This window comes from Rhinolophus ferrumequinum, chromosome 23, assembly GCF_004115265.2.
Source record: "Rhinolophus ferrumequinum isolate MPI-CBG mRhiFer1 chromosome 23, mRhiFer1_v1.p, whole genome shotgun sequence".
NCBI classification, from domain to species: domain Eukaryota; kingdom Metazoa; phylum Chordata; class Mammalia; order Chiroptera; family Rhinolophidae; genus Rhinolophus; species Rhinolophus ferrumequinum.
In genome coordinates this window covers 25,363,760-25,390,211 of record NC_046306.1, presented here as the reverse complement: position 1 = coordinate 25,390,211, position 26,452 = coordinate 25,363,760, and the positions used below count along the sequence as shown (strand labels likewise).

General features: G+C 41.7%; 1 protein-coding gene and 1 pseudogene across 3 annotated transcripts in view; both read left to right on the top strand.

Moving 5' to 3' along the window:
• The window catches only part of DNAAF9 (dynein axonemal assembly factor 9), a 119,034-nt gene that overhangs the window by 38,265 nt on the left and 54,317 nt on the right, over positions 1-26,452 (top strand). Inside the window, exons 8-18 of one of the 2 annotated variants that reach the window (XM_033094545.1) lie at positions 110-208; positions 4,661-4,716; positions 7,571-7,706; positions 14,584-14,665; positions 15,601-15,637; positions 18,581-18,665; positions 19,755-19,831; positions 21,690-21,734; positions 22,082-22,127; positions 24,893-25,004; positions 25,765-25,835. In XM_033094545.1, the coding sequence (XP_032950436.1) occupies positions 110-208; positions 4,661-4,716; positions 7,571-7,706; positions 14,584-14,665; positions 15,601-15,637; positions 18,581-18,665; positions 19,755-19,831; positions 21,690-21,734; positions 22,082-22,127; positions 24,893-25,004; positions 25,765-25,835 (846 nt within the window). Of the gene's footprint in view, positions 1-109; positions 209-4,660; positions 4,717-7,570; positions 7,707-14,583; positions 14,666-15,600; positions 15,638-18,577; positions 18,666-19,754; positions 19,832-21,689; positions 21,735-22,081; positions 22,128-24,892; positions 25,005-25,764; positions 25,836-26,452 lie in introns of both variants that reach the window. The other variant, XM_033094544.1, reaches the window with a different exon arrangement.
• LOC117015775 (heterogeneous nuclear ribonucleoprotein A3-like) lies at positions 11,616-13,185 on the top strand (annotated as a pseudogene). Its single transcript, XR_004421795.1, has one exon. The product of XR_004421795.1 is annotated as a heterogeneous nuclear ribonucleoprotein A3-like (transcript).

Here is a 26,452-nt window from a genome sequence, read left to right as displayed (position 1 = left end):
TTAAATGGCCTGGTGTTGTGAGATCAGATACAGTTTCCTGATTCTGGTTTTCTCAAGTACCTCCTTTAAATGACCAAATGCATTATTTTTTTTTTCATTTTCTTCCCAGGATTTGGTGGCTTTTGAACATCAGTGGACTAGCTTCTTCGCTAATTTTGACACAGAAATTCCTTTCCTGCTGGAACTTTCTGAATCTCAGGCGGGTGAGGTATGTATGGGAAGGGTCCAAGGGAAAGAAGAAATTGGTTGATTTATTGTTTTCATCTTTATTTAAAAAGAATTTTTTTTTTCAGAATACACTACCTAATTTATTTTGGTTATCATTTCCTTAAGCTTTGCTGAATGCTGTAAAGAAGTTTTTAACCCGTATATAAAAAATTTGTTTTTTTCTGTGACAGCTTCTCTATTTTTCAGTGTGGTGGTGTCTGTCAGCCAGGAATTGTATTGGGCACTAGTTAATAAGCCTAGGAATAGTTCTCCACATGTGAGCAGCACTCCTTTGTCAGTTGAACCTCTAAGTAATTCCAAGCTTTCTTTCTAGGCAAACAGTAGTGAAGTTAATAGGTTCGGGCTAAGATCCACTGTGAGTAAACTGAGATATCTAAATCAAGGACTAAGCCGCAGGACTGTCCCAAAAACTAGTCAACAGGAAGGATCAGAAGAGCGATCCTCAGCTTGCACTTGAGCCTACCTTGGGCTTGACTGCCAGTCCTCAGCTCTCTTGTGCTCCACTTTGGCCCAGAACTAGCCCTACTCCTGATCTTGGGAACTGGAGTTGATCTTTGTTGTCAATGCATTTTACTTTTGCATCATGTTGTAAACTCCCCAATATACTGCTATTGTTTTTGTTTAGATAGTCAATTTCTGTTTAAATTATCTTTTTAATATTTTTAATTATTACTTTAAAGATTTAAATAATTTAAAAGTCTTACCTATTTGCCCATGTGTAGTTACTCTTTCTGGTTGTCTACATTCCTTTGTATAGATCTAGATTTCCACTTGGTGTGATTTCTTTCTCCCTGAAGGATATCGTTTAATATTTTTTGTGGTTTGAATCTTCTGATGGTTAATTCTTCCAGCTTTTGTATGCCTGAAAAAAAATCTTTATTTCACCTTTGTTTTTGAAAGATTTTTGCCATGTGTAGAAATTCTAGGTTGACAGTTTTTTCTTTTCAATACCTGAAAGATGGTGTTCACTGTCTTTCTAGCATGTTTTCTGATGAGAAGTCTTTCATCTTGATCTTCGTTATTTTGTACATAACTGGTCTTCTTTTCTCTCATAGCTTTTCAGATTTTTCTCTTTATGACGGGTTTTGAGTAATTTGATTTATAATATGTGTCATTCTCATTTTCTTCATATATTTTGTGCTTAGGTTTTGTTGACCTTCTTGGATCTGTGAATTTAAAGTCTTCATCAAGTTTGGAAAGTTTCTGGCCATTATTCATATTTTTTTTTCAGTCCTTCTTTCCTTCAAAGACTCTAATTACCTCTATATTAGGCCATTTGAAGTTGTCCCACCTCTCACTGATGCCCTTTTCAATTTTTTGGATTCTTTTTTCTTCTTTCATTACTGGTTTTAAGAGTGAAAGATACTGAAAAAGGTCTATTCGGTGACGTGTCACTTCTTGCTTCTTACTACCTCGTTCTCGTTCCTCCCTTCTTTCCACCCTTTCCCAACCCACTCCACTACCAGTTGGTAACAAATCTCTTCGGTTTCTGGTGTATCTTTTCTTTCTCTTTTGCACAAACGATCAGATACATGTATACTTTCTCAGATATTATTTTTCTTTCACTGAAGGGTAGCATACTATATGTAGTCATTTCCACTTTGCTTTTTTTCACTTAATATATCCTGGAACTCTCCCCAGTCAGTTCACTGAGGTCTTCCTCATTTTTTGTTATAATTCATAGTACTCCACTATGTGGATTTACCTTAATTTATTCAACCACCCCCTTATATATGCATATCTAGGTTGTTTTCAATATTTTGCTATTGCAAACAGTGCCATAGTAAATAACTGTGCTTATGTATTTTCATATTGTTGGAGGTTTGTATACCATATGTAGTAATGGGATTGCCGGGTCAAAAGGTAAGTGTGTATGTAGTTCTATTAGTTATTGCCCACTTTTCCTTCAGAAGGGTTGTACCAATTTGCATCTCCACCAGCAATATATGAGAATGCCTGTTACACCGCAGCCTCACCAACAGAATGTATTATCATACATTTTAATTTTTGACAATCTCATAGATGAGAAATGGTATCTCAGTACTATTTTAATTTGTATTTTTTTAAGGTGATTTTATATTTTATTTTCATGTCTTCCCATTTTAAAATTGGTACAATATTATTAATGAACTATAGAGCATAGGTTTTAGGTCTTTTGTCCCTTAATTTTAAAGAGTTCTTTATATGTTTGGCTATTAACGTTTTGTCTGTGGCATGTATTCCAGATATTTCCTCAGTGTTTATGATTTGCTTTGTTTATTTATATTTTTGGCTGTGCAAACGTTTTTATCTCTATGTAATTTTTTTTTTTAATTGCCTCTGGAATTATAGACATTGTATAGAGAAAGGCTTTAAGGTTAAAGAGTAATTCACCCTTTTGGTATTTGTATAGTTTAATTTTAAAATTTAAGTCCCTAATTCATTTGGGATGTTTTTATGTGTGTATGATATGAAATATGGATCTAATTTTATCTTTTTTCCCAAATGACTACCCAATTAAAATCCCAGCTGTGTAACTCACTAGCTCTGTGACCTGGAACAAAGTTAGTTACCTTTTATTTATGTCTTAGCCAACACATCTCTAGAGAGGGCTTAGTGACGGACTAAACCATATACGTTGTAAATAGGATTACTTGAGATAATACATTTAAGTGCCTATCACAGTTCACATGGTAAATCCTCAGTAAATTTTGACTATTATTATTTTAATATATAGAGTTTTTATAAATTAGTAAGACAAAAACCACAACTCCAATTGATAAACATCCAGAGGATGTAAGTAAACAGTTAATTACCAAAGGGAAATCCAAATGTCCATTGAACATAACTGAAATATTCTACTTCATTAAAAATCAAAGGGATATAAAATAAAACAACAATGAAGTACCATTTTTTCATTTATCAACTTGGTAAATATATTTTTAAATGGACATTTAATGGACAGTGCTTATGGTGATATGAGACAGGCACGCTCGCTCATGTAAGTGGAACTGTACCTTCCTAAAACTTTTTTTAAACACAGTTTGGCAGTGTAATCTGCCTTTTTACCCTATAATTTTATTTCCAGATCTGCATAAGGAAATAATCAGAGATGCAGATAAAATTTATGAAAAGTTGTTTATTATAGTACTATTCATTATATGAGTTAGCAGCAACATAAATTTCCAAGAATAGAGGACTATTTAATAAACTTTGGTACAATCGTGTATGTTCTGTGGATGTACCATACAAAAAAGATTTGAAGGAAATCTACCAGAATGTTAATAGTTCATAGAGATTATAGGTGGTTTTTATTTTATTCTAAAATAAGCATATATTCGTTATATAATCGGGGAAGAAAACCCCAATAGATGCTATTTAAGGGGATTGAAATTTTGAAGCCTTTTGACATATACCCTGCATATCAATTTTTGATTAGTGTTCAGCCTAGCATGTACACACCAAAGCTGAGAAGTACTTCTTTGGTTTCCTGGAAGACATCTGTCAGTGTAATTCTGAGTTCCTTGGATTCTTCCTCATTGCTGGTTTTAAATTCTGTCATTAGAATTAACGTATATTAGCTTATTGAAAATGTAGGAAAAAAAGTTAATAGGAGAAAATACTTCCACATGTTTAGTAACTTGGATGGTAGTTGTTCCAATTTCTTTTCAGTAGTTAACAACCTGTAAAATTTGACAAGAATTTCTTTTCTTCCCCCGCCCCTTCTTCTGCCTCCTTCCCCTCCCACTCTGGTTCAAGCCATTGTTTCTCAGTCTAGTTGTGTAGGACGCAGCTCCCTGGCCCATGCTGGTATTAAGAGCCTTGCGCTTCCCCTGGCTGAGGCAGGCGGTCGCCAGTTGTCAGTCAGCCAATCACAGCAGCTCTCACCAGCTGCCCACCACTCACGCTGACTGCCGGCCACTCACGTTGGCCTCCAGCCGCTCATGGCAGCACATAGTAGCCCATGGCAGCACACAGCAGCTTGCAGCAGCTCAAGCCAACCTCCAGCTGCTCACTGCAGCCCAGCTCCAGGGAGAGCTGTTGTTCACAATCTTAGCTATAGAGGGCGCAGCTCACTGGCCCATGTGGGAATCGAACCGGTGACCTCAGCATTAGGAGCACGGTGCTCCAACTACCTGAGCTGCTGGGCCAGCCCAAGAATTTCTTTTCTTTACCTTCCTTTGCCTTTCTTTTGCAGTTTTTGTCTTTTTTTTTCCCTTTGCTGTTTTTGGTTTTTCTGCTACCTGTCCCCAAATTCATGTTGTTATCCACCACATGTGCCCTTCCATGTTCTTATAATAACTTGCAAACATGTATCTTTCTCTTTCTCTCTCACACACACATACTATATATGTATATATATTTATACGTACATACAAATATACATAAGAGGTTTTGTGTTTGTTTTGTAAAATTGTGGTCTTAATATATACAATGTTGGCGTCTTTTTTAGCCATTCAGAAGTTATTTCAGTCATGGAATGATCTCCAGCCATATAACGGAAAACAGGTAAGGTTCTTGGGGAAGAAGGGTGAATGGTAATTGAGAAAATGGATTGACAAGGGGGTTGGGTGTGGGGGAGCATCTAAATCCAGAAGACAGAGTCAGGAAAATATAGGTGGACTTTAATTATCATAGAGTGAAAAATCCATACTCTGTAAAATTGTCTGTTTCACTGCTTTTGTATTTTTTTAATATAGTTTTATAGTAAACTAGCTTTTAAAACATTGTAGCTTGCTGAAATCTAAACAAAGAAACTTTTATTCCATTCCTAGCCAAGGAAAGCGAGAGGAAGCAGCATGTCCAAGGGCTGGGAAAGGATCATCCGCAGTTTGTGGGGAATAAAAAGGATTGGCATAAAGGTCCAGCCCCAGGAAGGCTCTGGGAGCAGTGAGGGTCGCTGTGTTTGTTCTCTTGATGTATTCTTCAGCACCTCTCTTGTCATGATAATCAGGAGGGCCCAGCAGGGAATAGTTGAGTAGATAATTCCTCTCACTTCTCTCCCAATTCCAATCCAATCTGATAGTGAGACACACTGCTCTGGCTGGGACTCAGAGTCATCTTTTTTTTCCACAGTGTCATTTAGCTTGAATTAAGGTTCAGAAGAAAAATCAGTCATGTTTACTTTTAAGAACCCCTGTTTGCCTGAAGCTTAAGGAAGTAGTTTTAAGAGTAATGGAAAGAAATGCAAAGAATTTCCCACGTGACACATATTAAGGGCAATTTAAGGAAAGGGGAGGGGAGAAAGGAAACTGTCTAGGTCTGGTTTAGCTGCTCGGATAAAAATACCATAAACTAGATGGTTTAAAAACATTTATTTCTCACATATTTGGAGGCTGGGAAGTCCAAGATCATGGTGCTGGCAGATTCAGTGTCTGGTGAGGACCCCCTTCCTCATAGACAGCTGTCATTTCACTATAACCTCACATGGCAGAAAGGGCTAGGGATCTCTCTGGAGCCCGTTTTATAATCACATTGATGAGGGATCCAGCCTTATGACCTAATCACCTCTCAAAGGCCCTCTCTCCTAATACCATCACTTTGGGGGGTAAGATTTTAATGTAAGAATTTTGGGGGGATACATTTGGTCTGTAGCAGAAACTATGTGTTTAAAATATCCTTTAGTCATTGACTATTTATTGAGAACACATGACATATTGAGCAAGAGATACATGGTTAAAAAATAAACCAGACATGATCTCTGCCTCAGGGAGTGTACAGTATGGTGGGCGAAGACATGAATCAAGCAACCTCACAAAGACAACACATAATTACAAACTCTGATTGGTGGCATGAAGGAGAAAAGAACATGTTACTGCAAAGACTGTAGCTAGAGAGCATGACCTCCTTTGGGGGAAGATCTGAATGATGAATAAAGATCCTGGTCCTGAGATGAGAACATAAGGAACGTAAAAGAAGATGAGTTTGACTGGAGTATGGGAGTTGAGGGGCAGTGGCTTTACATGGATCTAAAGAAGTTGGCCAGGCCAGACCATGCAGGTTCTTGTTGGCCATGTGAAAGATTTCAGCCCTTCTCCTGAAAATCACATAAAGGTATTAAAGGCTTTGCATGTTTAAAAGAGCATCCTCTCTGCAGTGTGGAGAATAGATTATAGGAGGACACATGCGGAAGCAGGGAACTGCGTGGAAGCATTGCAGTTGTCCAGGGAAGAGCCCATGGCAGCATGGACTAGGGTTGTGGCCATGTGTCTGGAGGGAAATGGACACCTAGAAGTGAAATTTGGGTTGCTGACTGGATTTAGAGGGGAGGAGCAGGAGAAGTCAAGGAGGCCTCTCAGGCCTGGCTCCGTTCCTGGATGGATGATGGTGCCGTTTAATTACTGTAAGAACTGGAAGGGGATAGGTCATGAGAGAGGAGAGGAAAGAGCAGACAGCTGAAGGTAAAACCCTAGGAATATGCAGAGGCCAGGAAAAGGAGGAGGGTGACCTAGAAACAATAGCTTTTGCAGGCGGAGGGTGTCACGTACCTCCGAGAGACCAAAAAGGGCAGGCTGAAGACTGTCCATTGAGTTTGCTGTATGCTGCATGAAAGGCATTTGGTCACTTTTGCAAGAGCAATTTGAGTGAATTGACTGAGGGGGTTCGATTGAAGTGGGCTGAGACATGAGCAGAAAGTGAAAACAAAAAAAACAAAAAAGACAAGTCCAGCCAAGAGAGGAGGGAAGAAGGGAATAGGTACAGGGGCAGGTAGGGGATGATGGTGAGAACTCTTACAACCCTACTCTCCTTCCCTCCTGAAAGTTACTCAGGAGTTACTAACAACTCTATTGTCTGTCTATAGCAGGGGTGTTCAAACTATTTTCAACGTTTTTTACCGAGGGCCATATGCGGTAACATACACAAATAGCCGGGCCACTCACTCGAGGTGAAGTACGTATTGCCTCACCTGGTTTATTTAAGTAAACTAAATATATTTTTGGAATTTGCTGCAGGCCAATTAACAAAGGATCATGGGCTGCAGTTGGCCCGCGGGCCGCAGTTTGGACATCCCTGATCTGTAGTCTTAGTATCACAATCGATATCATCTATTAAAATGCTATTTTATAAAACTGGGATTTTGTTCCATCACTGTAAATGTATGGAACTTTCTCATCAAGAAGTAGGACAAGCTGAAGATAAAAACTTGGATTGCATTTAGATATGTCCCTAAATGACTGATCTGTATGGGTCAGTAAGAGGAGTCAGAGACATCTGGCATCCTCCCAACCAGCAAGCAGCTGCATTAACCACTTTGCTTAGACTGCAGGAAGCCACTCAGAAAAGCCCAAGAACTCACTCACTGGGAAGCTGCCCTGGCCAGGCATCTGTTTTCTGATTGCTTGTTGTTAATTTGCCACTCTAGCCCTAATCGGCAGCCATTCGTTCTCTTTGGTAATCACTCCACACGAGAAAACCTGAATGCTGGCAGCTTCAACTTCCCCTCTGAAGGGCACCTGGTACGCAACACTGGTTCCAGTGGGAGCTTTGCCAAACACATGGTGAGTGGCTTAACTGCCTATTCCTTAATTGGTTTTATTATTACAGAGGAGGGAGGGGGGCTGGATAAAAGGAGCCTTTTCCAGTTAGTGTGTTGATTTAAACCTTGAAAGTGAAGTTGTTTTGGAGTGAAAATTTCAGGGAAGATGGAATAGACATACTTTTCCTTGTTCCTCCCATTAAGTACATTTAAAAACCCTGGACATTATATATAAAACAAATATAAGAAGACTCTGAAAGATGGAGAGAGGAAGGCAGACTGGTAAGGACCTCAGAACCAAAGGAGCAAAATGGTAGTGTGTTTTCTGGGGTTTCTGTATATCCCAGACTGGATCATGGAGAAGCTGGCGACGTGGAGATGCCAATAGGCACAGACATAAAAAGCCCTAAGAAAAGTCTGCTATCTCTAGCCAAAAGACCAGGAAAGGGGTAGTAACCAAGCAAGACAGAAAACTTTGAGACATAGCTGCTCTACTCTAGCCAGATCTCTCAGGAAAAAACTGCATCTCCACCCCCACACCTGCCAGCAAAGGCTCAGTGCAGAGCCTAGAAGGTCCACCCTTGCCAGGCTATAATGGAGTGCCACCTTCTCCCCCACCCCTGTCAGGGTAGTGTCAGCAGGCCAAGTGGGAAGCCAGGATTTTCATCTCTACCAGGCAGTAATGAACTCTACCCCCCACCCCCACCCCAGAATATCAGTGGAGACCACAGGGGAGCCTGGACCTTTACCCCCACCCAGCAGTAACAAGGTGCCACTCCTTGGGGTAGTATCATTGGAGGCCAATGGAGAGTCATCAGTAACAAAGCCACCCCTTACCCATGGTGTCAGTCACTCTCCCAAGGCAGGGTGGTATCAACAGAGGTATACAGGGGAACCCAAACCTGCCGAACAGTAACAAGTGTACCCCCACCACACACACACACACACCAGGTGTCATAAAGGCTGAGTGGAGAACCTAGATTTCCATTTCTACCTGGTAGTAATGAAGTGGCAGGTTCTCCTGTTCACCCACTAAAGCAGTGTTAGAGAAAGCCTGCCGAACACAAGACTTAAATAAGATCCAGCGAAGACTCGGTTTTAGCTCTAATGTGTAAAGAGCTTGTAAAGCATTCCTGCCATCTTTACAGTAGGAAAAAAGCTGAACAAACTGAAAACAACTTCTCTTGAACTCATTAGAGAACTGAAATTTCAAGGCAAATTGCCACCTTGAAATCTGTAGACACAAGTGAATCCAAAGAGTCACAGCCACTGTATGCATATCTAGAACCAAAGCCACACTCAGATGATAATTTTGATGAATTCCTAGAGGCTGAATGTGGACTATGTGAGAGTGCGAGACTCCAGGGGGCACAGTCTTAGAGGGACCCCCACACATTTATGGGTTTAACTTTGAGGAGCCCCATCAGGTTCTGGTGAAGAACCAAGAATAATCCCCTCATGGGGCGGCCGCATGGCTCAGTTGATTAGAGTGCAAGCTCTTAACAACAGGATTGCCGGTTCGATTCCCACATGGGCCAGTAAGCAGCACCCTCCACAACTAGATTGAAGACAGCGAGCTGCCGCTGAACTTCCAGAGGGGTGGCCAGATGGTTCAGTTGGTTAGAGCTCGAGCTCTTAACAACAAGGTTGCCAGTTCAAGGACAACAACTTGACTTGTAGCTGATGGGCTCTGGAAAAAACACACTGTTGCCTAATAAAAAATTAAAAAGAAAAGAAAAATCCCCTCATGACTCTTGTCAAGGGAAGAAGAAGAAGAATTTTGAAATTTAACAAAGTCCTCCATAACAAAGGCCTACTCTCCAGGATAAAAGACTTTACCAGAACCTTATCCCATCTTGGGAAAGGACATTTCCCTGACTATCTCACACACTCTAGCTTTTCTGTCTCACCTAAGGGAGGAGAAACAACGAAGTTAAGAAACACTTGTGACGGTCTTAGCCCAGGTACACAGGCCCACTAAAAGACTAAGATTTAATTATAAGATTATAGAATATTTCCCCTCCTCCATTACCTTACCACCACACCAGCAGGTTTCCAACATAATTGGGGATTACTGCTGAAAGAGCTTCAATATGCAAACTATCTAAGAAGGAGTTCTTATGGAAACCCAAAGACAACAGGAGAGACAAATACAATGACAATAAAGGAATTTGAAGCACCTGCAGCTACAGAAAATCTTGAACACAACCCAACTCCCTGTCAGTAACACAAAACCTCACATACTAAAGCCTGTTTACTTCAGTTCCTGTTACCTGATACATTGTCTGGTTTTCAAAAGAAAATTATAAGGCATGTTAAAAGTCAAGAAAAAACATAGTCTGAAGAGACAATGTAACTATCAGAACCAGGCTCAAATATGACTCATATTTTGGAATTTTCAGACAGGACATTTAAAACAATTATGATTAATATGTTAAGGGCTCTAATAGAAAAAGTACACAATATGTAACAACAGATGGATAATGTGAGTAGAGAGATGGAAACTCTAAGAAAGAATAAAAAGGAAATGCTAGAAATAAAAAACACTACAACAGAAATGACGAATGCTTTTGATGGGCTCATTAGTAGGCTGGACACAGCCAAGGAAAGAATCAGTGAACTTGAAGATAGATCAATAGAAACTTCCCAAACTGAAATGTAAAGAGAAAAAACAATGTGGGGGGAAAAAAGAAAAAAAGAACATCCAAGAACTGTGAGACAATTTCAAAAAATGTAACATACATATAATGGGAATATCAGAAGGAGAAGAAAGAGGGAAAGGAACACAAGAAATATCTGAAATAACAAGTAATAATGGCTGAGAATATTTCAAAATTAATGACATACAAAACCACAGATCCAGGAAGCTCTTAGAATACAAAGGAGAATAAATACTAAAATATCTACACCTAGTCCTACCATATTCAAACTTCAGATCAAAGATAAAGAGAAAATCTTGAAAGAAGCCAGAGGAAAACAATACCTTACCTATAGAAGAGCAAGGATAAAAATTACAGTGAACTTCTTATCAACAGCCAGGCAAACAAGAAGAGAGTGAAGCGATATATTTAAAGTGTTGGAAAAAAACCCCACCAACCTGAATTCTATATCCAGCAAAATTATCATTAAAAGGGGGTGGGGGGAGTACAGAAGAAATAAAGGCTTTCTCACACTGAAAACAGGGAATTCATCACCAGCAGACCTGTCCTGCAATAAATGTTAAAGAAGTTCTTCAGTTGTTTAAAAAAAAAAAAAATTGTATAGATCAGAAACTTGGGTGTACGTAAAGAAAGGAAGATCATCAAAGAAGGAATAAAATAAAGGTGAATAAAAATATTTTATTTTTCTTATTCTTAATTGATATTAAAAGATAACTAATATTAGTAACAATGTTTTAGGTGATTATAGCATATGGATTAGTGAAATGAATGATAACAATTTCATTAAGGATAGGAGGGAAGAAATGGTAGTACTCTGATACTGTCTGTATTATAGTATGGATACTCTGGTACCTGCACTACACATAAAGTAATATTGTGTAATTTGAAGGTGGACTTAGATTAGTTATAAATTTATGTTGCAAACTCTGTGGAAACCTCTAAAAAATGTCCAGCTTTCAATTGGAAAATCACCAGAAAATCTCAAACTGAATGAGAAGAGACAAATATCAGATGCCAACACTGAGATAACACAGATGTGAGAATTAACAAACAAGGATTTAGAGCAGCCATCCTAAAATACTTCAATAAGCAATTACAAATACCTTTGAAATAAGTTTTAAAATAGCAAGTTTCAGCAAAGAAATGGAAGATAAGAGCCACCAAATGAACATTTTAGAGCTGAAAAATATAATAATCAAAAATTAAAACTTAGTGAATGGACTCAACAGCAGAATGGAAAAGAGAGTAAAGAATCAGTGACTTGCCCTCTCGGTCCCATATTGAACTCGAGTTGGAAGAGGCGAGTCCGGTCTCAAAATGGAGGTAAAACCGCCGCCCGGTCGCCCCCAGCCCGACTCCGGCCGTCGCCGCCGCCGCCGGGGGGAGGAGGGCCATGATCCAAAGGAACCAGAGCAGTTGAGAAAACTGTTTATTGGTGGTCTGAGCTTTGAAACTACAGATGATAGTTTAACATTTTGAGAAATGGGGCACACTCACGGATTGTGTGGTGATGAGAGATCCCCAAACAAAACGTTCCAGGGGCTTTGGTTTTGTTACTTACTCTTGTGTTGAGGAGGTGGATGCAGCGATGTGTGCTCGACCACACAAGGTTGATGGGCGTGTAGTGGAACCAAAGAGAGCTGTATCTAGAGAGGATTCTGTAAAGCCTGGTGCCCATCTAACAGTGAAGAAAATTTTTGTTGGTGGTATTAAAGAAGATACAGAAGAATATAATTTGAGAGACTACTTTGAAAAGTATGGCAAGATTGAAACCATAGAAGTTATGGAAGACAGGCAGAGTGGGAAAAAAAGAGGATTTGCTTTTGTAACTTTTGATGATCATGATACAGTTGATAAAATTGTTGTTCAGAAATACCACACTATTAATGGGCATAATTGTGAAGTGAAAAAGGCCCTTTCTAAACAAGAAATGCAGTCTGCTGGATCACAAAGAGGTCGTGGAGGTGGATCTGGCAACTTTATGGGTCGCGGAGGAAACTTTGGAGGTGGTGGGGGTAACTTTGGCCGCGGTGGAAACTTTGGTGGAAGAGGAGGCTATGGTGGTGGAGGTGGCAGCAGAGGTAGTTATGGAGGAGGTGATGGTGGATATAATGGATTTGGAGGTGATGGTGGCAACTATGGTGGTGGTCCTGGCTATAGCAGTAGAGGAGGCTATGGTGGTGGAGGGCCAGGATATGGAAACCAAGGAGGCGGTGGATATGGCGGTGGCGGTGGTGGTGGAGGAGGATATGACGGTTACAATGAAGGGAATTTTGGCGGTAACTATGGTGGTGGTGGGAACTACAATGATTTTGGAAATTACAGTGGACAACAACAATCAAATTATGGACCCATGAAGGGGGGCAGTTTTGGTGGAAGAAGCTCGGGCAGTCCCTATGGTGGTGGTTATGGATCTGGTGGTGGAAGTGGTGGATATGGTAGCAGAAGGTTCTAAAAACTCAGCAGAAAAGGGCTACAGTTCTTAGCAGGAGAGAGAGCGAGGAGTTGTCAGGAAAGCTGCAGGTTACTTTGAGACAGTCGTCCCAAATGCATTAGAGGAACTGTAAAAATCTGCCACAGAAGGAACGATGATCCATAGTCAGCAAAGTTACTGCAGCTTAAACAGGAAACCCTTCTTGTTCAGGACTGTCATAGCCACAGTTTGCAAAAAGTGCAGCTATTGATTAATGCAATGTAGTGTCAATTAGATGTACATTCCTGAGGTCTTTTATCTGTTGTAGCTTTGTCTTTTTCTTTTTCTTTTCATTACATCAGGTATATTGCCCTGTAAATTGTGGTAGTGGTACCAGGAATAAAAAATTAAGGAATTTTTAACTTTTCAAAAAAAAAAAAAAAAAAAAAAAATCAGTGACTTGAAGACAGAACAATAGAAATTACCCCATCTAAACGGCAGAGGAAATGCACTGCAAAGGCGGAACCTCAGAGGCCTCTGAGACTATCACAAAAAGAAATCTTAACATTCATGTCAGTGGAGTATCAGAAAGAGAGGAGAAAAGAAGATAGGGCTGAAAAACTATTTTAAAACATAATGGCTGAAAAATTTCCAAATTTGGCAAAAAAAAAAAAAAAATCCATGAACCTACAAATACAAGAAGCTTAGTGACTCTGAAACAGGATTAAACCTTGAGATATCCACACCAATACATATCAGAGTCAAACTTCTGAAAAACACAGACAAAGGAAAAATCTTGAAAAGTACAGACAAAGGAAAGCTGCTAGGGAGAAACACCCTACCTGTAGGGGAAAACAAGTTGAATGAAAGTAAATTTCTCATCAGAAACCATGGAAGCCAGAAGGAAGTGGCACATTTTTCAAGTGCTGAAAGAACTGTCAACCTAGAAATCTATATCCAGTGAAAATACCCTTCAAGAATGGAGAATCAAGACATGGGGAATCCATTTCAGATGAAGGAAAACTAAGAATTTGTTGCCAGCACACCTATCCTAAAAGAATGACTAAAGGAAGTTTGGTCAAAATAGAAAGGAAATAACAAAAGAAGGAATCTTGGAATATTAAGGACAGAAGAACACAGTGATAAAACCAGTGCACCATTGAATTGTATAGTTTAAAATAGTGAGTTTAGTTCTTGTGGTAGGATTTTTGAGTTTTATACATGCTGTCCTAGGAACCCTGATGAAACACTGGATTTTCAAAAGAGAAAAGAACACCATTCCATCTCTGTATAAATGAACACCTAAACAGGGAAGAAGAAGAAGAATTTTCAAATGTAGGGCACTTTTGTCATTTTCTCCTCTGCAAGACCTGTGTATGGAGATAAAATACAAATGAAGGTAGGGACCTGGGTAGCACCCTCCTTTCCTGAATTTTAGCTTCCCCCCACATCTGCCTGTTATGTCAGCCAAGGTCCCCATTGTGAAAGTTCTGAACTGAGTATTAATGGCAGTCAAAATCCAAACACACTTTCTCTTTTTTAATTCTAAGTTGTAAATTCACTCGCATTCTGGATTGACTAAGTGTCCAATAGCAACCTTACAATATAGCCAAGATTAAGAACAAACATACATAAACTCACACACAAATTACCTGTGGAAAAATAACTGTTAAAAGTGATCTTTTTCCCTATGCCTTTAAATGATAATAAATCAGCTGTTGATAAAATAAAATTATTTTCCATTAACTAATAGACGTTTTGTTTCTCTAGCAGTATACATCTAAGTCCCTGCTCATTTTTTGTTTTTATTGTTTTCTGACATCCAGGTAGTACAGTGTGTCTCACCAAAGGGACCCCTTGCTTGTTCAAGGACATACTTTTTTGGAGCTACTTACATTCCTTACTTGGGTAAGTCCCTATGTCGTCATCTTATCAACTTACTTAATGAATAGTTTCTCATGATTTACTACTTTGGTCAGAAGCTCATGCTGCCCAATTTGTATGCCTCCAACTCCCTCTCTGATTGCAGGTGGAGGGTTGATGTGCTTGACACATTTCTCACAGAATGTATTTCAGGAGGAAAAACTATTGGCTCAACATCTGTCAGTCTAACCATGTGCAAGCCTGTGCCCTCAGGGTCAGAGGGAAGGCAAAGATGAATAAGTTCTAGGTGGAGATAATAGAAGGTGTGGGCTGCAGTGGGAGTTTGGATGACTCAGCCAGGTGCCCATGCAACTCTTTTTGTGAGGAAAGTGAAGAAAGGTCATGGCAGGAAGGTACCTATGTGCTGGGAACAGTCATAGGAGCCAGGGCTCCATCCAGAAAGACTGACCGGGGCTGCCCATCTTGCTGAGGTAACCAGAAGCTACAGACATCCAAAGAGACAGGGAAAAGAACCTCTAGAATGAAGATCTCAGCACTGCTCCACAGTACATCAGAAACCAGGTTTTCTCCTGAATGTTGTTATATGAGTCAGGAAACTGAAAGAAGCATGACTTGGGTCGGATAACTAAGGAAATGAAGAAAGGCAGAACTGAACCGCTTACTTATACTTCCTAGTTTAAAAAATTAAAGTAAAAGCAAAAACATTCCAGAGCCTAAGATTTTGTATGTGTTCTCTGGGGTTTAGTGGTGCTGCTGAGTGGGTTGTCAGTGTCAGGGCTAAAGGTCCTGAGAGAAGCTGGGTTTCCCTGTCGTTGGTGCTTGTACAGTATTTAACATAAAAGGGAAAAAATGTAGTTCTTGACATCTCCTTTGAATTAAATTAAGAAATTCTAGCTCCATTGTAAAGTGTTTGCATCTCCTGTGATCTTGTCACATTCTTATTAGGTCCTCTTTCACAGGTGATGACAACAAGCTGCCCAAGAAAACTGAACAAATGTAAGTCTTCATTTTTATTTTATTTTCAAAGTTGGGTTACTCAGAAGTTGTGGCTGTTCTGTCTCCCTCCTTTTGAAATCAGCAGTGGATAAGATGTCTGCTTTATGAGATGAGCAGAGCTCTGTAGTTTCCCAGGAGGTTCCCAGCCCCTGTCTATCAGCTGGGAGTCCAGGCTGGAGACCCTGCCACCTTTACTATCTGCTCCTCCTTCCAGAACTCAAGAGACTTCCTGCCTGCACATCCATGCATTTAAGTGGCGTAACTCTTCTTAGTGTTTTCTGCATAGTGCAGATTTATTAGGGGCTTTACTAAAATAAAGTATCCTGAAACCCATTGGAAGAATCTGTGTGTAACCCCCTCTGGTTTGAGGAGTGTTTCCTCTGGACGTGACACTCAGACTTATGGAACAGAACTAGGGTCTGAATTCAGGCTGAGTAACTTTAGAAAGGTCCTAGTGTTGACCTCTCCCCCCACATAGAGGAGGAAACCAAAGATAGGAAATAAACTCATTAATGGTTGTATAGTCTGGGCTGCATTCACAAAATATCACACACTGGGTGGCTTAAATAGCAGAACTTTATTTTCTCACAACTATGGAGGCTGGAAGTCCAAGGTCAAGGTGCCAGCAGTGTTGGTTTCTGGTGAGGCCTCTCTCCTGAGTTGGAGACCACTGCCTTCTCACTGTGCCCTCATGTGGCCTGTCCTCTGTGTTCATCTGAGAGAGAGAGATCTCTGGTGTCGCTTCTTATAAAGTAATATAATCACTCTGCAGAAATTTGGGAAATAGAGAAAATAGAATTATAATTCCTCTTCTTTGGCACTATGCAATAGTATCTTAAAGTGTATCTTCCTGGTTTTTTGTTTTGTTTTTTAATTATACATTGAGGTTTTGTGTAGCAGTAATTATAGTGTGTGTGCAATTTTTTGTGTGTGGGTTTTCTTTATCAACAAGTCAGCCACATTCTGATATGTTGGTGTGTATGTATAGTCTTGCTTTGTACCTGCTTGTGCTTCCATGCCAGCTGTGCTTAGCCACTGCACTAGGTCCTCATTCTGGACGCTTAGACATTTCGCCTAAACAAAATCCACTGGTGCCCAGTGTCAGGAACTGGTATCGAGGGGTATTGAGGCCCGGGGAGTTTCTGAATCACAGAGCTGGTGGAACTTGAGCCTTGTGTCCCAGTGAAGGCAGCTCAGGGCCATTCAGGTACAGAGCAGCCCTTCCCTTGTTGTGGGTCTCAGACCTCCCATCCAGGCCCATGGTATGAGTCAGTAGCCAGGCGGCTTTATATTGAGCTGTTGTCTGAGAAGGCCAAGTATGGGGGAGGCCTGACCAGTGTTGGTTCTGAGTGATGTTTGAATCAAGCTAGGTGGGAGGAAGGGGATCTTTATATATCTTTGAAGTTGGCCTCTATAAAGCTTCGTCCGTAGTGTCCAGGAGGGGGGGTTCTGGTTTTACCTGGAAGTGGCCCAGCTCATCGGCAGTGTCCCCGCCTGACCCCTTCCTACCAGGGCATACCCCTCTGCTGTTGCCTAGCCAACGGTCTTCAGGGTATGGTTGATGCTTGGAGCTGTCATTTTGTTACATGTCCTTTTTTTGTCCATTTTTTCCCCTACCTACCTCAAATCTCTTACCTACAACCTGGAGGCGTGGTGAGGGAGCCGAGGAGGAAATTGGAGGAGTTGGCAGTGTGGTGTGGTATAATGGGAAAGCACCAGGCTGAGAGCAGGCCTGAGTTTGAGTCTGCCATTAATTTTCTGTGGTCTTGGACAACTTATTCCACTTCCAGAGGCTCTCCTTGCTTCTTCTATAAGATGAGAGTTAGGCCAGATCATTTCTGTGGTCCCCTGCTTTCAAACCCTGTCGCCTTCCTTTACCTGTTACAAGATTCTCAGGCTTAAAAACAGACATATTCTTAGGTGAGGCTTTATCAGCTCCTTGAGGCACCCTTTGCCGGCTGTAATTATCCTAATGAGATCCTGGGTCTCTTTCCCCTAAAGCAGTGGTTCTCAACCAAGGGCAATTTCACTGCACCACTCCCAGCAGTCCCCACCACCACCAGGGACATTTAGCAGAGTCTGGAGACATTTTTGGTTGTCACAGCTGGGGCTACTACTGGCATCAAATAGATAGAGGCCAGGGATGCTGCTAACCATCTTCTAACGCCCAAAACAGATCCCACAAAAGAATTATCTGGCCCCAAATGCTAAGATTGAGAAACCCTGCCCTAAAGGGAACTAGACCTGGATTTTCTAGGGACCTTGGTGGCAGTCCCTAGACTTGTAAAGAAGAAAACCTTATAATGACTTTGGAAGTGAGAAGTCAGAGCAAGAGCAAGATTGATGAGGAGGGAGGCGGTCCTTTAGGAGGGGATGCTTCCCCTTAGAAGCACGCTCTATTCTCTAGATCAGGTAAGCTGCTTGGAAAGTGGTCTGCAGCTGTTAATTTGAATTAAGTAGAGCCCCTCTTATCCCCAGAGTAATCTCTTTTGTCCCTGGGGGTTCCAGTAGCAGCCAGCTTTTAGCAGGCCTGGGGAGGAGATGACGTGGTGGGGTGGTGCAGTTGGTCCCTGGAAAAGCAGCAAGTCTGTATCACGACACTGAAGGGATTCCGGGTGCTTGGGTAGCTGCTCCTGGGCGTGGAGGGGTCAGGGAGCCCGCACAGTTGTCTATTGCTGGGTCATAAACATGGAGGGTTGGTCTTTTGAGCAGAATTAAGAAGAGCTGGCATTTCTTTCTTTAATCATGATTTAACAGAGAAAAGTATAAATCAAATGGGGCACGTGGCTTTTAAAAAGTTTGGAAATCAACGAGGTCCATTTTTTGCACTTTTCTCATTCTGTTTAAAAATCAGTCCCATAGGGAATGTCATTTTTGTGCATGCAGCTTTTGATGAAACCTTGTGATGCTGTAGTTAACCCTTGTTTTTTGTTTTTAAAGTAGGCTCTTGTCCCAGGTATATGCTGCTGTTATTGAGGCTGTTCTGGCTGGTATTGCATGTTACGCTAAAACTTCCAGTCTAACAAAGGTAATTTCAATACCACGTTTCTCTTTCCTTAGAAGTTCTTTTAATGTAAAACTTCCTGTCCACGTGGGTGGGTGTTTTGGGTTTGGTTTTGGTTTGTTTTGATGCCTTGTAGTACTACTCAGTTTCGTGTGAGCTTGGGCCTCAGTGGAGCTGGCTCCAGACAGAGATCCCTTTAGAGCGCTGAGCTTACGCTGCCTGTAATGCCCGTGACCGAGCTGCCCTTGTCTTATGAATAATAAACTAATAACACTTCTTTGTAGATACCTGGTGGTGGTGCAGAAAACTCATTCTGTAGCAAGTCATTTTACTTAATAGTTTTTTTAAAAGTTAAAAAATGTATAGATTATTCTACTGTGAATTTTAATAAAATTAGGTAAGTTTATGTTAAGCTACACAGTTTGATTTCCTATCATTCAGTGTTTAAAAAAAAAAAATCTAAAGATGAGAAAATCTGACTTGCCTTTCCTAGACAAGCACGTGTGTTCTCGTCCTCTGACCGTTATCTTCCTTGCTGTTTTGCGGTTAACGTGCCCTGCTGAGTTGGATTCCTATATCTGACCCAGTAAGGAGATGTGAAGAGTCGGCTTGATGCCTCCCAATGCCAATAGGACCTTTCCTGAAGGAAGCCATTTGACATTGGAAAGGTTGTGTATGATGTAGATATGAGAGAGATTGTAGTGTAGTCACCAGCTCCTTGCCATCTCCCGTCCTCGCTGAGCTTGGGTTCAGGTCGGTTCTCACACCTTTGTTTTTCAACTGATCTTTTCTAACTCCAGGTATTTGAATATTCTTAGAATTGGGCAGAAACCCTGAGGCCAGTAGTCTCCTCCTCCAGGGCCAGGGGACGGGAAGAGAACAAGCTTTTCCAGACCTCACAGTGGCACCATCCCAGCTGGTCACAGCTCACCAGCCTGAATGAAGTGCTTCCTGTGAACCCTGCCTAAAGAAAGCAGGCACCTAAATAGTCCTGTAGAGGGGAGGGGCACAGTGTTCTCCTGGCCAGATGTTAGAAGGGCTCTTCCTATCAGTGATGTATTCACTTTCCTGCTGTGAAAGCTGATTGCTTCTGCTTTGTTATTGGTTTTACAGGCCAAGGAGGTAGCTGAGCAGGTCCTGGTGTCTGGGTTAGATGCCTTTGAGTCACTCCAGTTTAAGGCAGCCGTACGGTAAGCAATGGCTTGTGTATTCCTATAAGGAGTGTTTTTTAATGTTTTATTTCTAAAGACCCTTTTCTTCCTTGTATTTGATATGCCATTTCTCCTTTGAGAAATGTTCTGGTAAAATAATGGGATATATGGAGGAGAATCATTTATGATCAGGGCTTTGAGAGGGCAGGGAGCCACAAATGGAGGAGGTGTATGAGAAAGAGTCAGACACATGTCCTAACGCTGGAATGGGAGGCAGATCGATACTGGACCCATTAGAAACCTGACAGACGCAGTTCAGAGGTTAAAAAAGTGAAGCTGGGAACATGAGTGATGAGGTTTGTCAGGGTCAGGGGCCCTGGGCGTGTGAAGACAGTCACTGCTTAGAAGAGGCTTGCCTTAGGCTTTATCTGCCTCTCACACGATAGAAACCCTGAGCCTGGCTGTGTCTCAGGGTCTGGATGTTCTAGGTGTTTGGCCTCCCGGCATCTTCCCATCACACATCTCCTGGCACGTCACTTGTATCTCCATGTGGTCCTTTTCCATAGCTACACCTTCCTGAACCTAGTTCCCTTCACCCACTGTTGTGTATGGGGACCACTAAGTACACTGTTATCAAAGGAGACAAAAGACACCAATATTGGGGTTTCTTTAGAACACTTCTGGGATGTGCCCTGTGCTGCCTCAGTTCCATGCCTCACAGTTTCTTACATCTACAGCCCTGGGTAGTGAGAAGGAGCATTTAAAAAGATAAGTCAGTCAGTTGATCTAACAAGAAGAATTCTATTGGGGTGGCCGGTTAGCTCAGTTGGTTACAGCGTGGTGCTGATAACAACCAGGTTGCCGGTTCGATCCCCGCATGGGCCACTGTGAGCTGTACCCTCCTTTAAAAAAAAAGAAGAAGAAGAAGAATTCTATTTCTGCAGCCCCAGAAGTGGAGGGAAAGGCCAGATTTCTTTGGTACAAGATTTTAAGCTTACCTCAGGTCTCCTTTCCTCTGGGTCTTCTGGATCTTGTAGCTCTGGCCATGAGAGAGAGAGAGGAAGCTTGTTCCTTTAAGGCCTTGCATTGGCCTAGACTCTTTTTTTTTTTCCTGGTGACCTAAGTTTGAAGAGGTGTCTCTGCTTTCCAGCTGTGTGACTTTAGACAAGATAGGGAGCTCTCTGTGCGTCTGTTTCCTCATCTTTCCATCTCGTAGAGTGATTGGGCATGTAAATGTTAGCTGCTCTGACTCTGGTCTTCTCTGTTACCACAGACATGGCTGACACAGACATTCCATTCCTCCTTTCCTCTGGGCCTTGCCAGGTCACTCAGCCTTTCCAGGGCAGGCTGCCTCGCAATCCCAAGGCCGTCTAAGCCTGGGCGTACCACACTAGCTGAAGAAAGGAACAGAGAGAGAACACTAGGCAATGGGAGGAGAGTCTCCCAGGGCCAGTAGTCTACCGAGAGCCCCACTCCCTTCTCTCCACAAGGTCACTTCACTGAATACCCTTGAACTGCATCAGGTTAGCAAATCACCTCCCAAGAGGAACACATGGCCTCTGTTTGGACCTCAAGCAGGGATGGCAGCTGGACTCAAAGGTGGTGAAGGAGGAGGAGGATCAGGACAGTACGTGGGTTAGGAGACCTCGGTCCACTAGAGGGTCACTTCCAGTCTGCAATGGGCAACACTCCTGTCACATGGTTCTTTGCTGCTCTGTCCAAAAGTCAAGATCGCCCTGAGAACCTGCACAGAGGCCAGGCCATGACTGGAGTGAGACGCTGGCGCCACACTTGGCAAGGGCTCAGCACAGGTGCAGTGCAGCAGCAGGTGTCTGGGGAGGCACCTGCCGGTGGTCAGCAAGAGCAGGTTGACTTTGGTTTTGTTTTCTGTCTGCAGCTCCAAGATGGCTTTTCATATACATGCTGTGAATAATCAGGGAAGGTGAGTATTTGTGGTGCATCCTCATTTGGGCGAGTTTTGGGAGCAAAAAGAGAAGAAAGGCTACCTTGTCACTGCTATTTGGGTGGTCTTCTCACTCTAGGGTTGAGCATGAGGCTGGCTGTTCTCAGCTGAGACCTTGTACCCTGAGTGCTTCCCACTGAACACCTGATGGGTGGGAGCTGTGGATCCAGTTCCCTCCAAGTAGCCTACCTACTAATTCTGCATATATGCAACCCAGTATTTTGAAAACCCATGAGAGAAATCTGGGTCTCTGGGTTGCTGCCATGTTGATAAAAGAGAACATTGTAAATGCAATGAATGTCCCTCCCATGTCTTTCCTCTTCTAGAATCGTGCCTCTGGACAGTGAAGATAGCTTATACTTTGTGAAGACGGTAAGCAGAGTTCTTACAGGTCAGCTGGTAGGGAATGGCCTAATAGAGGGACATCTGTAAGGGGTGAGGTAAGAGAGGGTGGGAGTCTTGGGCAGCCCATTATGTACCTGAGGAAACTGGTCTATTCTCAGAACTATTCCAGCTGCAGCTGTGATGGGCCTGTGCTTTTGGAGGGTGCCCAGGCAGCTGTGCCAGGCCACCACATCCACACTCCCATGCCTAGGCGCCCCTCGGTCCAGGGTCTTAGCTGGGGGCTAGGGAAAGAACCCTCTTCCTAAGGTTAGGAGGGCTTCCTCCAAGTGACTGAGATTTCTCTGGGAGCTGAGGAGCCTGCCTCAACACAGACCGACAAGTTTTCAGTGGCTTCTAAGTGTTCCAAGGCCTCTGTTGACACCCTTATCAGAGGCCTGTGAAAATAAACAAAAACAAAAAAACCAGAGCCCTGAGTCTCCAGGGAAGTGGGGTAGTCAGAGCAGAGCTTTCCGACCCATGTGCTGGGGGCACACTGACGGGTCAGGGGAATGGTTTAGAGATACAAAAATATTGGTCCCTGGGTGGACTGGCATGGCCTAGGGGAGCCAGATTTTCTAGACTAGTTGCTGCCAGCCACAAGCCGAGTCCCTCATTTACTCTAGTGCATCCTGATGTGAAGATTGGCAAGCAATGCATGAGAGGATGTGGACATCCAGCCAAGATTCTGGTTGCAGTGTATGTGGGCACAAGTTATACCTTGCGTCTGTTCTGTGGCTACTGCCTGCGCTTTAATTCTAGTGAGTTTTTGGTAACAGAGCTAGGTGGGCAGCTATGGATGACTCAGTGCAAATTGAGTCACTGGAAAAGCTGTAGTGTTATTTACAGAGAGAATTTTTTAAGGATGTGAGTAATTTCTGTTTTTATAATGTATCTGCTCCTATATCTGTCTGCATTTTGTGTTGACGTTCTTTTAGAACTAATTGAGACTTTTTTATGACATCATCAAGATGCTGGGAAATGCTTTTTGATATTTAGACGATAATGCTGTATCTTCTTGCTAGACTTTAAATTCCCTGACTCCCTCCTTAGACTCTTGTGCAGTGCTCTGGAAGGTGCTTTGCACAGAAGTGGGTGATTAGGAGTCCAGTAGACTCACACTACTGTGTTAAGTATGCATTCAGCAGCCACTAATGAAATTGGAAAGGAGAAATGGGAAGTTGGTGCTTTCTGTCGAAATCCCATCTTCTCTTCCAGGCAGAAAGGAAGGTCTGCCTCCTGCAAGCTTGCCTATTGATTTCTCCTCACAAGTACTTACAGTTTGTACTACATAAATCAGGAATTAATTATACTAAGGTGTCATATGATGACTTTTTATAAGAATGCTCTCATCTCTCCAACTGATATATGCATTATAAGGTTTCCTAAGATAGGGACCATGTTTTATATATTTTCTCCCAATGCCACATGATGGGAAGCACACAGCAAGTGTCTAACAAATGCTACATGTATTCTTTTTCATGTTCTCTCTCCCCTTACTCAATACCAGATGCCAAATATGAAAGTGAGAGATTAGGAACCCACAGGATTTGTCTTCCTAATTAATCTGGGAACCAAAGAAGTGGGGTTCCCATTGTCATTTAAGAGGGACCATGTAGCCCAGTAAGGTTCTGTGTCTTCAGATGCTCAGAATTCTTTGAAACAGATTTAGATTAACTTTCCAATTGTCGAGACTAATTAGAAAGTTAACTAAAATATAAAATCCTACCTGTCATTTTGTACATTGTTTTTATCATGACAACATGGAAAATTAGGACTTTGGCTTTAATTGTGTTTTTTTTCTTTTCAACTTTTTTTTTTTTTTTTTAAAGAATCTAGCAATTCCTTCAAGAGCTCTAGGTCTTTTTTGTCTCTTTCCTAAGGGTGAAATGGGTCCCAGGCTTCAGGAGATCAGCACCTAGCCATTTAGTGATGTCAGTCCAGGAGGGGACAGGACCTGAGAGGGCTCATCGTGTTACCTACACCCATGTCCCTCAACAGATTGTCACGATCATCTCAGACCCTGGCTCTGGCTCATACAAATTCCTGCATTTCTGCTAGATTCCCCCAGAATTGTTCCATTTTCACTAGTTTTAACTGATAAATTAGGGCTTTTTTTTTTTTTTACCAGCATTCAGGAACTCTGTCTGAGTTGCTCCAGTTTTTTTTCTAGCTTTTTGAAGCCTCTAGTTTTTGTCTTCCTATAAAAGCTTAAATAACTTAATTTTCTTGGTACTGAAAGTAGCATTTGTAGGTTTTGACATGTACCCCAAAATATCCATGAAGACACATGTACCAAATGAATGACCACCTTTCCAGACTTGCTCAGAACTTGAGCCCTCACCAAACCAGGAGTTAGTGAGAATATGGACGTGCTGGGATGTGAAGAGTATGTGAGTGTACAGAAGCCTGAAGAAACCCCTCCACCTGGGGGCTAGTCACAGTTAAGAATGAAGGCTGTTGTGTTGCCTGTTAGGGAGGATAAGCAGTTTGAGGGAATTTATAGGAACATAAAGATACTCTTCTAGCCCAAGTGTGTCTCTGATCAAGAAGTAATTGTAAGGAAGCTTGTGTGATCCTGAAGTCATCTCCCAGCTCTGATATATTTCAGGATATCTTGAGTTTTTCTTAGAGACTCTCCAGTATTCTTTTGAAATGCAACTTAAAGCAGTATTTTGTGGTCTGTTTTTTACGGATCTGTCCCTGAAGGTTTAAGACTGACAACTGGTCTAACTCTGTTTTCTAATTTGCTATAGGCTTGTATGACTGTCTATGACATTCCGGACTTGCTGGGAGGAAGGGGGTGCTTAGGATCTGTGGTCTTCTCAGAATCATTTTTAACATCTCAGATCTTGGTGAAAGAAAAGGGTAAGTATCTATGGTCTTTGGAGAGCAATGCTTGAAATTTGTTTTTTTGGGGGGGGTCAAAATAAACCATAAACTAAGTCAAAAGACCAACAATAAACTTGTGAAGATATTAGAACACTTATAATAAACAAGGAATATATCCTAATTTAATGAAGAGTTCTTACAAATTAATAAGGAAAAGACAAGACAAGCTACCCAATGATAAATGGGCAAAAAATACAAATAGGCAATTCACAGACATGGAGAACAAAACAGAGAGATATATTTATATATAGTGTATATATTATCTTCACATATGCATACATATGAATATGTACAGCCTTACTAGTAGTCAAGAAGTAGCAATTTGAAACAATTAGATCCATTTTTTTTACCCGTTATGTTGACAAAAAAATTCTAGAGAAGGATAACATCCAGTGCTGGTAGGATGAGCCTGATCATGTTTTGTTTGATTTTTATTATGTTCCCATGTACTACCTTGATAAAAATTGTAAATAAAAAGGACTAATTCCCAGAACTCTTCATTTAAATGTGTGTTTCTATTTGTTGTAAAAATTAAGGGAGTTAATTACATGGGGAAACCTTTTCATTAGTCTGCCTGTCACCAGATGAGGAAGTTTTCATTTTCTGAGAGCATCAGACTCTGTATTAATAAGAGGAGCCTTTGCCACTGAGAAGCGGAAGGGAGTTAGCCATCTGGGGCCTGCAAGGTGGGCTCAGGTGGTGGGCAGTAACCTGCATGTCTGTGGTCTTCCTACAGATGGCACTGTTACCACAGAAACCAACTCCATAGTCCTGACTGCCGTCATACCCAGATTCTGCTCCTGGCTGGTCAGTGTCATTCAAGTGAAGTGGACGTAAATATGGAGAAATTGGGGATAGCGTTTGAGGACGAGCCTCTTCATTGGGTCTCTGGTGGAATGTCAGATCCTGAACTAGCTACTGTTCAAGAATGGAAGTTTTTATCTCAGCTCTTTCTCATTATACAAACGAATCTAGTTTCTTTAACTCTCTTATAATCCTGAAAAAGAAAGGAACTAAGTTATCTGGGCCCCTGTTAAATTGTGAAAGGAAGAAATTAACAGCCTCATTTTATAGATGAGGAGACTGAGGCGTAGAAATTGGTCAGCCTGTCCAAGGTCACATAGATAATGGATCATGTGGCTCTCTTGTCTGATGAGAATAGTTAGTGCTAAGTTTGTACAGCAGTGTGTCTCTCTCTATGTGTGGAAAGGTCCCATCTTCCTTGGTGGGACTCGGTCTGAAACTCTGGTGCCTTGGAACATAGAAAGTATGACAGCAGTGAGTCTAGTAATGATCTAAGTACCCATTTTAGAAGCTGTTTATATTCTGTTTCTACAGTTCTGACTTGGATAGGGAAGAACAAGAGTTATCTTCTAACATGAACATGTTTAAATGAGAACGCACTCAGAAAATATTTTTATGTT